This window comes from Sinocyclocheilus grahami, unplaced genomic scaffold (genome assembly GCF_001515645.1).
Source record: "Sinocyclocheilus grahami isolate Dianchi unplaced genomic scaffold, SAMN03320097.WGS_v1.1 scaffold336.1, whole genome shotgun sequence".
NCBI lineage: Eukaryota > Metazoa > Chordata > Actinopteri > Cypriniformes > Cyprinidae > Sinocyclocheilus > Sinocyclocheilus grahami.
Genome location: NW_015505515.1, coordinates 544,818 through 557,470, shown reverse-complemented (window position 1 = coordinate 557,470; position 12,653 = coordinate 544,818). Strand labels below are relative to the sequence as shown.

General features: G+C 38.1%; 1 protein-coding gene across 1 annotated transcript in view; it reads right to left on the bottom strand.

Moving 5' to 3' along the window:
- LOC107602822 (cytospin-A-like) overlaps positions 1-12,653 on the bottom strand; it is a 39,961-nt gene that overhangs the window by 21,537 nt on the left and 5,771 nt on the right. Inside the window, exons 3-8 of the mRNA XM_016295416.1 lie at positions 7,446-7,611; positions 7,195-7,348; positions 6,745-7,076; positions 5,601-5,778; positions 3,667-3,876; positions 3,421-3,566 (exon numbers count right to left, since the gene is read on the bottom strand). Of these exons, the coding sequence (XP_016150902.1) occupies positions 3,421-3,566; positions 3,667-3,876; positions 5,601-5,778; positions 6,745-7,076; positions 7,195-7,348; positions 7,446-7,574 (1,149 nt within the window). The 5' untranslated portion in view covers positions 7,575-7,611. The remainder of the gene's footprint in view (positions 1-3,420; positions 3,567-3,666; positions 3,877-5,600; positions 5,779-6,744; positions 7,077-7,194; positions 7,349-7,445; positions 7,612-12,653) is intronic.

Here is a 12,653-nt window from a genome sequence, read left to right as displayed (position 1 = left end):
AGCAGCAATATACATTAAATAAATCAATAAATCCACTGCTCTCTTGTCTCCTCTGAGGCTGGGACTCTAAATAGTGTTCTGTGCTCGTCTGTGCAGCCAAAGGCAGAACAGTTAGCATGTTTTGCTCAAACTTTCGCCATGGCATTAAAACTGGTACACTGTTGTCGCTTGCGAAAACACAATTACGGCACCGTGGGTGGAAATTTTACAGATTAAGGGGCGGTAATATTGTAATGAGATCCCTTTGCCACGTCACCAAGGGAGCAAAACCAGACGCGCTTGTTTTCTCAGACACTTGTAGAAAAAGGCTTCCCAAAACAAAGCTACTGGGTTAATCTTTTTCACGTTTCCTTGGTTGGTAGATGCACCGGGGACCTGATTATAGCACTTAAAATCTGGAAAAGTCAGATTTTCATGATATGTCACCTTTAACAATTGTTCTCTCCCGAGTTACGTCTTCCGCCATTTTGGAGAGTACCCAAGAGCGTAATCGACGTAATCAGCATCGTTTACGTTCGGGGGAGAAAGTGCGCGCATGAAGGTAATCTGCGTAATCAGCGTTGTTTATGCTTAGGGGAAAGTGTGCGTATGTGTTTTGACACTATAAAATGGCAGAAGACGTAACTCGGGGGAGAAGAATTGTTGAATAAATTGTTATTTTTGTTTTCTTTGCACTCAAAAAAAAGTTGAGCCACTGATGTCACATGGATTGTTTTACCGATGTCCTTACAACGTTTCTGTACCTGAGAACATTACAGTTGCATTGCGGTCTATGCAGGGTCTGAGAGCTCTCACATTTCATCAAAAATATCTTAATTTGAGTTCTGAAGATGAATGAAGGACTTACAGGTTTGGAACGACATGAGGGTGAGTAATTAATGACAGAATTTTCATTTTTGGGTGAACTATCCCTTTAAGCTTACTGGCTAATGTGCAAGAACAGCTCTTTTGTTGAGCTAGATGTGCAACATTTATGGTTTGGAACTGAGGAACATAAGACCGGATCTTGCATAAATAGAAACCAAAAATTCAGTTTCACATCCAGACAGTATCAGAAGTTATGACTGCACTAGAAATAAAACGTAAAAGGAAACCAAACCATCCCACAATGGAAATTCTGTAGTTCTCATGAATGAGCATATGCTGTGAGAAATGTCAAGAGGCCCACAGGAGGAGGAAGTGCTGCTATATCAGAGGCTTCCGAGGTTCAAAAAGCAGGAAAAGAGCCAGAATGCTACTGTTTGACCTTCACAGTGAAAATAAGTCACTCTGCAGCATTGTGGAAGTATGTTATGTAGGGTTGGGAATCGGAAATCGATTCCAATTCTAGAATCGGATACTTGTTGTCAAATTAAAATTTCGATTCTGCCTATCGATTCCTATGCGCTTTTTTTTCTTCATACGTGAGGACTAGGGCTGGACCAGAATATTCGATATTCAAATATTCGTTCGGTGGGTTGGCATTCGATTTTAAATTTTGAGATTCGAATATTCTTTTTTTTTTTTTCGAACACCTGGCATCTCCCGCAAAACGGTTCTCATTTGTGCTTGAATATGAATCGCCCATGAGTGAACGTCATGAACATCATGATTCAGTTCATCTGGAAGAGAAGACAAAAATGCCGAAGACCTCAGCTGTGTGGGAGCACTTTAAATTGAGTGAGGACAAGACAAAGGCAGTGTGCCAAATATGCGATTTGAAACTGGCCTACCACAACAGCACATCAAGTTTGAAAAATCTGTAAAAGTTCTGTAAGTAGTACGCCTATAGTATATTGTTGGTGTAAAAAAAAACGAGCTGCTTTTATCCGCCATGTTAATCAGTAATTTTACAAATGATAAAAACGTGCACTTAATTTGCTTGGAAAATACTTGCGAATACGGCAGTCATAAAAAAACATACAGTAGCCCAGCTTAATAATAATAATATCTATATTAAAAATATTGCTCTTAACAGACCTGTGTGTTTTGTATCACTAGTGCAGTGTCTGTTCTCGGAGCATATAAGCCCTGCCTGCGTGAGGCACGCCGCTTCCGGCTCATGCTGTTCTGTAGGTTATTAAAAGTTTATTCATTCTGAATGTGTCGCGTGTCCATACTGCACCAAAATGCGACACTGCACTCCCTTGGGTCCACAGCAACACACCCGCTACGCGTGAAGTCGATTGGATGAACGGTTCTCAATCTCGACATAATAAAAATGCAAACAGACAGACAAACACACAGAGATTCCTGCCTTTATTAGAGAGAAGAATATGTTCAGCCCCCTCCCTCCAAAAGCTTCGAATATTCAGTGTTGATTACTACCGAAGCGTCGAAGCTCAAAAAATGGTATTCGGACCAGCCCTAGTGAGGACCCGACCTAGCGATCTGCCAGGACCTTGCTCGCTAATCTAAGCGCTCCAAAGTTTGGCTACATTTTTGATCAGAAGCCAAAAAAGCTAAGTATAATATCTGTGAAAGCTAAACATGTTGCAAGAGAGGTGTCACCACCAACATGACAAAGCACTTTAATTTAATAGATCGTTAAAGATCGCAAACACGATTCAAACCCCAACGTGATTCTATTCCTAAATTATAATGATTCGTCTGTTTCATTCCTCAACCTTTGACATGTACGATCAATTTTGTGATCACGTGGTTCGTCCATGCAGAGTACGATCACACCAGTGTGATTTGAACATTCAAATCTGCGATCGCGCTGCCGCTGACATAAAGAGAGCAGCTGTCTATCATGAATGAAACAGCTTCACAGTCTTTTCAGCCACACAGTATCATTATTTCTGTGTTACAAACATTCAAATCACAGAAGTACTGGGATAAAAGTTTATAGTTCAGATATAAACTCTGATGTGTACTGTAACGATTGAAATAGAGTAAATCTTTTGAAAGTAATTTGACTCTTCAAATGAAGATTTATCGATTACATTGTTACGCCAGTAGGTGGCAAAAAGGGGGTGTTAAAATGTATGTCTTTGAATCATACAAGAGATTCGTTCAATAACTTGGATTCATCCAGTAATGAAACAAGTACATCTTGAGTGAGTTATTGAATCATTCATTCATAAATTACATGTGATTTTGTTTAGTTGTCTAATGTTTTTTCTTCAGAATCATGAGAGAACCACAACTTCCATTGGGGCAAAAAAAGAAAAAAAAAAACTCAATTTATCCAGAATCATGCAGTTCTATTTTGCTCACAAACAGCTCTTAAAGAGCTTTTTATGTAGCCTGTTGATTTTTGTTCATGGTATTCAGCTGCAACTAAATGGTTTGCAAAAAAGAGACACAGGATAAATGTTTGATATCATTATTTAATCACACTGGAATCGAAACTGGGAATCGAAAAGAATCGGAATTGATCAAATTCAAACGATACCCAACCCTAATGCTATGTGTTATTGTGTGACTCTGAGATACCTGTATGGGTGAGACAGCAGCAGCAGGCGGGGTCTTCATAGGGCTGGGACTGAGAGGTGTGCGAGGTAAGGGGGCGCTCGTGGTTGTGCTTGCAGCGGTGGCGGCTGCGGCTGCGGCAGCGACTGCAGTAGCATTAGCTCCAGGACCTGAGAACATTAAAAAAAACAGATTAAATCAACCTTTTTAGACTGTTAAAGATGCCCCATACACATGAAATGGAAATAAAACCAGCAAACGGCGAGGTACCCTGTGAAGCACTGTCAAAGCTTTTGATAAGGGTTTTAACGGTGGGTGACGGCTCGGAGGATGTAGAGGGGCGTCGACTCAGTCCCATGCCCTGCCTCAGTGCAGCCAGGTCCCTCTCAACAGCATTCATGTAGTTAAATACACGTCCACGCTCCTCATCTTGCCTTTGAGACAGTACAGAGTCACACATTTTCAACATGGATACTCCGTCTAATCATAGACAGGAAACTCTTTATTAAATTTAAATGATTACGTGACTCTCATCCGCTACATTAATATAATTAAAGGGGATAGTTCACCCAAAAATGAAAATTTTTCATGTCATTCCAAACTTGTAAGACCTTCATTCATCTTCGGAACACAAATTAAGATATTTTTGATGAATTCAGAGAGCTCTCTGATCCTCCCATAGACAGCACGGATCCTAACACGATCAAGGTCCAGAAACGTAGTAAGGACATTGTCAAAATAATCGTTAAAATAATGTGACATCAGTGGTTCAACCGTAATTTTACGAAGCTACGAGAATATTTTTTGTGCACAAAGAAAACAAAAATAACAACTTTATTCAGCAATTTGTAAAAAAATTTACCCGCGTACATACATTGTTTACGTATGTTATACTCTCCAAAATGGCGCTATAGGGTGATGCGGGTTTTAAAAACTGGAAAACAACTTGACAACCATACGGACAAAGATCTGGACATTACTGGGGTTAAGACAAATATTAATTAATAAACATAAAAAGTGGTGTCGACAAAGTGAATCAAAGTGAATCCTTTAATAAGAAATTAATTTTTTTGCGGTTGTTTTATCCTAGCATTATACTTAAAATCTGAAGACATCCTTTCAAACTATGCCTATCTGTGAAAGCCGGGTCCTCAGATGACAGCATGCACTGCTGCCCCTGCCCTCGCTCACCCTGAGTTTGCGGTGCAGTATCTTTATCTCTCTCTCCATGTCATGCTTCTGATCCTGAAGCTTTTTCATCGAATCTGCCAGGAAACCGGAAAGAGAGCGAGTGAGCATGTGAAATGAGGGCATACAGGGTTTACATGGGGGAATAATGAAAGAAATGCACTGTTGCACTAGCAACATTAATTACGTAATAAAAACATAATGCATTTTTAACCTCATTCTAAATGCCACCATCTGTGATCTGTCAAGTGATGTTAAAAAAACATTATTCTATCACTGCTGCTTCACACTACTAACACAATAAGTAAACCACATACTTAAACTACTAACGCCACCATGTGGTGATATGAGAAAGACACACCAATTACTAGAGGCTCTCCTAGTGTTGAACATAGCATGTACCCGAACCTCCCACAACTAGATTCACATTATCTTATGCATCTTGCACAAAAGACTGCCTGACTGCAAGGCAGCTTCCTGGAGGCAGGATGCACAGGTTTTTAATCACTCCGCAGGGAAACAAAATCATCTTTAAAAAGGTAGAAGTATTTCAGCATGTAAAAACAAAATAATTTGGTTGATTGCTTTACGTGGGATTTAGACAGTCTCTTGCTGTGTAAGTGGATCAGTTTGCATACTGCAAGACTAGATTCAACAGTTCAGCATAAGATCATAAACTACTAACGCCACCATGTGGTGATATGAGAAAGACACACCAATTACTAGAGGCTCTCCTAGTGTTGAACATGCATGTACCCGAACCTCCCACAACTAGATTCACATTATCTTATGCATCTTGCACAAAAGACTGCCTGACTGCAAGGCAGCTTCCTGGAGGCAGGATGCACAGGTTTTGAATCACTCCGCAGGGAAACAAAATCATCTTTAAAAAGGTAGAAGTATTTCAGCATGTAAAAACAAAATAATTTGGTTGATTGCTTTACGTGGGATTTAGACAGTCTCTTGCTGTGTAAGTGGATCAGTTTGCATACTGCAAGACTAGGCTGCGATCACACTCTGAGCCTCAGCATTATCCTGCTCAGCCATCTTTAGTGTATTGCTCAGATGTTGCTGCACACCTAACAGCTGCTCACGCTCAAAGCGAGCATTTTCCGCGAGATCCACGTAGCGTTGCTCCAGCTCCAGGTATCGGCCACTCTTGATGTCTTCGTCCACCGAGTAGGCCACACCGTGCTCATCCAGAAGTGAGCGGAAGTACTCAAAACTCGGTCCTGGAGGGCCGGTGTCCTGCAGAGTTTAGCTCCAACTTGCTTCAACACACCTGCCTTTAAGTTTCTAGTATGCCTAGTAAGAGCTTGATTAGCTGCTTCAGGTGTGTTTAATTGGGGTTGGAGCTAAACTCTTCAGGACACCGGCCCTCCAGGACCGAGTTTGGACAGCCCTGATCTAAGCTATCAGTTATGCCACATTACAGATTCACCAACACTATTCACTGGTGCTTGTATCACAACATAAATACTTAAACTCACTAACCACATTATTTCCCTAATTTCCCCAATTATGATTATATGGCTGACCAAATCATGCTGTCTTTGTAAAAACCATAGAGATATCCTTTATTCGAGCCACTATGGAGCCCATTTCTACCTGAGAGTAACAAAAAATTAACAAAATAAAAAGGTAACTATGGCTTTACATTTCATAGTAGGACTTTTTATCTCACAGTGGGACTTGCATCCTTTATTTTAAACTTTAGCGAACAATTACCTTTATTTTTTTTCTCTGAGGAGGAAACTGGATTCCCTAAGTGACCATATCTATGAAATTGCTATAGGAAACAAAGCATGCACTGGATTACCGAAAACACAATTTTTTACTTTGATTGTGCAATGTGTTTTGGTAGTTTATGTAGATGAAAACTATTTTTTTCAATTATATTAGAACTGAATATAGGCTGAATTAGTTTTTAATTTGTGAATTATTTTGCTGATGAATCTACAGTGTCACTGAACATTATGAAAATAAATGATATTTTACTTGGGTTGTGAGACTGCAGTCTGAATTTAATGTGATAGGAAATTCAAGAACTCTTGTCTTGTTTTGTTCATTTGTTCATTCATAGTCAGAACCAAAAACAGAATTAAGCAGGACATATCAAAATGATCAAGCAGCAATATTATAATGTGAAGTTGATCTAACCTCAGGCAGTCCCAGCTGAACCCTCATGTCCCTCAGCTCACCCCGTAGCTGCAGGATTTCCACGTCTTTGCTCTTGGCCAGACCTAACAGATTTTTCACTTTGGCCTCCAGGGCCACTTTATCACTTAGCTGTCCGTCAGACTTTGATTTGCACATGCGGCTCTCTGAGTCTGAGGTTTGGGCCAGTCCACGGGAATACCTGGGCTGGGCTCGATCAGAAGCACCAGTGGATGACTGCTTCTTACTGCTGGAGTTTCTGGAGTTTCGCAAACGATCACGTGAGCAGTTTGACTCCTTGGAGGCCGTGGATGAAGTCCGTTTGCCAGATGGGCCTTGTGAAGAAATAATGTCAAATACGAGAATAAATAAACAAAACAGTAGAACAGTAGTCTAAACAATGCCCAAATAGTTATTTGGTTATTGGCTAAATTAAACAAAACATTTAAATACCTGAGGTGGTCTTGGTCTTTGTGTCAGGGTTATTAGTGTTTGTTCCGCAGGATGTTGAGTGAGTAGAGGCTGATTTCTTGCCCTTGGCAACACTGCTGTTTGTCCCTGCACTGCTCCCAGCCATAGCAGCTAGAAGATCATCATTGCTTTTGACCTGTTAATCAAAGATTAACAAATCAACAAAAAAGATACAATAACCGTGACTTAAATATTAGTTTAAGTTGTTAATCTGTGCAAGAGGGTGATGTTACCTTGGAGAGCGGAGCTGTGGTAGGACTCTTAACAGCGCTTTTGCCAGCAGAGGTTCCAGTTGTCACTGAGTCACATTTACCTCCACCACTTGCTGCCTTATTCCCCACTGGCCTGCCTGCTTTCTTCATACTGCGCTCGCTCCGGGTGATACATCTACCCCTCAGTCTGTGCAGAGATAAAAAAGAATAATACATTACACATTTACATTATAATTTATAGATTCACTGTGACTGAGTTGAACTAAATGAACAAAATGCCAAAAAACGAGTAGCCATACTGAAATCATAACAAAAAAATAGAGATCGAAAATATTTTGGCATATGAATAAGATGCCGTGAAGCAGTAGTTTTAAAATATTATTAACATTTGAAAAACTTATGTCAGCCAAATCAATTTTGCCAGAAATAATAACCAACATTTAAAAAGGCAAAACAAGATATGATATCTCAAAGAGTACCCTCACAACTGTGCGTCATTGTCAGTAATCTTTTTGCGTGAATGATCTGTTCTGATCTGATTTGAAATTATATTACCCTAGGAAATTAAATTAGGTTTTAAATGAAAAACTTGCTATTTTTACATTGAAAAAATGTAAAAAAAAAAAAATTACATTTGCAAACAAGTCTACTACAATAAAAAAATAAATAAATAACTACATTAAAAAAATTATTTTAAGTTTTTGTCAGAAATATATTTTTTAAATGGTTAAAACAATTTAAAAAAATTACATCTCAATTTTCTGAAAATTGCATAAATGTTTTTCAATACATATGACAAACAATACACATTAAATGATTACTTTGCAGTTTTAAAATATTATTAACATTTGAAAAACTTATGTCAGCCAAATCAATTTTGCCAGAAATAATAACCAACATTTAAAAAGGCAAAACAAGATATGATATCTCAAAGAGTACCCTCACAACTGTGCGTCATTGTCAGTAATCTTTTTGCGTGAATGATCTGTTCTGATCTGATTTGAAATTATATTACCCTAGGAAATTAAATTAGGTTTTAAATGAAAAACTTGCTATTTTTACATTGAAAAAATGTAAAAAAAAAAAAATTACATTTGCAAACAAGTCTACTACAATAAAAAAATAAATAAATAACTACATTAAAAAAATAATTTTAAGTTTTTGTCAGAAATATATTTTTTAAATGGTTAAAACAATTAAAAAAAATTACATCTCAATTTTCTGAAAATTGCATAAATGTTTTTCAATACATATGACAAACAATACACATTAAATGATTACTTTGTATCTGGCACATTTTAAACTAGATATTTATAATCTAAATTTATAAAATAAGATCATAACGTCTAAATGATCTGTAAATCATACAATGTTTTTATTTATTATTATTATTCTTGCAAAGTGGGGAAAAAAGACTGGTTTAACAGTCTTGGAAGTTTTCAGAAGGAAATTGAGTCTATGCCTGTTCACTTCCACCAGGGGGCAGAAGGCACTAAAATAATAGCTGAACAGCACATGCGCCGCTGGGTTAAATGCTGAAAGCAAAGATCATCCCTGCGTTCCAATGTGTGTACTATCCACCCTATCTGCCCTAAATAGTATTGAAAATTACTACTATCACATAGAATTTAGGATGGATAGTATGCACATTGGGACGCAGGCCATGTCTTTCCCAAGGCTAGTTTATCAGAAACTGCATGCTGGCAAAACTAACATGACTGTTGCTGAAGCTCTGATTGGCTGTAATGACAAGGATCTGGCTCACATGTGCTCCTAGTGTATTAAAGGGCCAATGAAGTAGGCATATAAGCACAGCTTGTCATCAGCTGGACTTGAGGCTTCACCATGAGTTCATAGAAGAGCCTGCCATCTGTCTGCTGGGGTGTTGCTCTCTACTGTATATGCTGCTGAAAAACAGTGCCTTAAAAGGCAGCAAAATCTTGCATGTGTTCAAGACGGTATCTACATAATACCAGAGCTGCCCATCTGCACAACAGGAAAACCTTCCACTTATTTTATCACTTTATTTTTATAGACAAATTCCAACTGAAGAGTGAAAGCATGATCTCAAACTTATATGGTTTAAAGAAACAGATTGCAAGTAATGAGAGGGCAACAAGGTAGGCTAATTATTCTGGCCATCGCACACTAATAGTGCCTGGAGATCAGAGCTATTAGATTCTATCATAGAAACAAGAACATCTGAAGAGCATTAATGGAGCCTCATTATATCACTATTCAGCTTCAAAGCAAACCACACCACAAACAAACCGCTCAAATAGGTCACAACACAACAAAGGACACAACATTCATGAAAACTGAATCTCAGCCATAAATTCTGTTATTTATTAACCCTCATGTACTTTCAAAACCACATGACTTTATTGTGTGGAGCACAAAATGGAGAAACTCAGGAGACTGTGCTGGTTGTTCTTTTCCATGCAATTATAATGGAGACTAACGTTTTCAAGTTTAAAACACACACACGCACCAGAAAAGTACAATAAAAAGTAGTCCATATGACTTGTGCGCTATAGAATATAGCACACAATGAATAATTTTGAGTCTGATTTTTACAAAGAATCAGTTGATTTGACTCGAGTTTAACTCGCTCATCAATGATTCAGTCAAAGCATTTAAAAGCTCACTGCAGGTGGAAATACAGCCAATTCAGTGTAAATGCAAATCCTACATTTAAAATGTGAAACTGGGCAAGTTGTGTGATGGAAAGGATTGCTTCAGAACAAAACAGATAAAACAGACAATAATTGTTTATTTTTCCAATACGTTGTTGCAATTTTTCATGCCACCTTTCCATTAAAAGGTGGATATTGTGATATCAATCAAATTGTTTAAGAACACTGTGAATAGTGAGACTAGGGCTGCACGATAAATCGAAATGGAATCGAGATCGCGATTTGACAGAAGCTGCGATTGTCATGCATATCTTTCAGTGAAGCACGGTTCAGTGATCAGCAGTAAATCTCCATCCAAAGGCCAGAGGGCGCTCTCGCGCTGAAACTCCAAATACGCCTCGCAGAAGAAACCCAGAAAACTCCTATAGCTGCAGCTGAATAAACAGAAGATTCAACTGCTTTCATTGATTCAACGTTGACTAATAAACACACGACTACGACAATATATGGTTTATCTGAGTTCTTATTATTATCATTTTCATTTAAATAAAGTATATTTATAATGCAATGCCCTTATCACTGCTTAAATACTATGAAATATGTTGCGTGCCTTATTTTGTGTAAGAAGCCACATTATCTCACAGAAGGATTTATTTCAAACACTCGACTGATGTTATGAAGTGAGTTTGGAGTAAAAATATGTTATTAAATGTGGTATTTTCACATGCTTTCAGATGGAGCAGCATTTACTTCACAGAGCCGTAGTTCACTGAGAAGCTACGCAAACAGCTGTCATTATCGCGAACGATTTCTTCGATTTCAGAATCGCGATTTTTTTTTGCGTAACTTGTCAGTGAACTACGGTTATCTGTAGTAAATTCTGCTTCATCTGAAAGCACGTGATGATGATTTCCTACTGATTACAGAACCGGCTTTACTAACAAATTGCGCATGACAATCGCATTCAATTAATCGTGCAGCCCTAAGTGGGATTATTATATAGTATATTATAGTATATAAGGAATAACTGACTCTGGGCTGGTGGTGGTGATGCGGGTGTGCATTATTTTTCAAAAAATGAAATGGCCCAGAGTCAATTATTCTGCTTATACTACGGTTACCACACATCAAGACATCGATCAGATGATATCTTTCAAAGCATTCGTCTGGTGTTTGTATTTAAAATGCTCTTGTGAGAAGGATTATTTTATTACGCATCTCATCCAATGTCTCCATTGCTAATTCGCCGTGCATTTCCCTTTAAATAATTGCACACCTTAGAACGTCCATCAGCCAATCAGATTCAAGCATTCAACAGCTTTGTAGCATAAACTAATTTATTTGTGGTTTATATCAGAGAACTCTGCACCGAACTCGAACCATTCTCGTGATCGAAACCAGTCACTGCATCACATTTTGTGCATTGATCATCTTCTTTTCTGTTTTAGTTTGTAATACTTGCACTGAAAATGAGACTTGCCAGAAGAGAGGTGGTGTCTATGGCTGTGGTTGCTTGCAAGGACAAACACCAAATCCTGAAATCTTTGGTAAGTGCTCTCACACTTGGTGTGCATTCATACATTTATCTAAAACAAAATTCTTTTTTTCAATAAAGTTGCCTGTGAGTATATATATCCCCCCCCCCGTAGTAAAACATAGTATATTATCCCGCTTTAAATATAAGCAAGACTTTAGAAAGGTTGCAACTACAAAAGTAGCCTAAAGCATTGACACAGTTCAGTGAATTAGTAATAATGACTTCGATTTCAGTTTAGCACACAAACTTTCATAATGACTTCAGAATACACTGAATGAATATGCATCATAAAAGTACACTTTAATCCATCCTCTGTGAAGCTTGAAAGCTCCAGTCCCCATTCACTGCACTTGCATAAAAAAAGAGCAGCCAGCACAGTCTTCAAAATAACTTCTTATGTGTTCTGCAGAAGACAGAAAGCCACACAGATTTAGAACAACATGAGGATGACTAAATGATGAATGAACTTTAAGAAAATCATGTGCAAATTGCCCAACATCTTTGTCATTTTGAGAGAAAACTGAAAAAGTGAAAATTGGTTTTGTTCTGCAAAATAGGGCTCCAGTATTTTCCAATATGTTTTGGAAAGATATCATGAATCACACCTTTGATTTTCCGACCCAGTCCTCTGCACTTGTTTTTGGATGGTGCAGATCTTTCCAGATCGTTCATTTAATGGATCCCCATTGTCCTCTCGAGCCTGATCATAGCGAGGGAAAGAGCCTGTTCCTCCTGTCTCTCAATGGAAGAGAAAATAAGGCCTAATATCTTACAGCTGTTGCGAGGCAGGGGGCGGGAGTATGTGGGAGAACGTTTACTCATTTCCAATTTACAGACCCCCCAATGAAAAGAGGCTTCAGCACACATTCCCTTAAAGGGAGAGGTTCAGAGCACGACTCCAGGATTGATTTTTTTTTTTTTTCAAAGAAACGCTGCGTCAGTCTTCCAGAAATGAAAACGAAACACTCAAACATAATTGCAAACAATTGCTTTATATATATATATATATATATATATATATATATATATATATATATATATATATATAAATAAAAT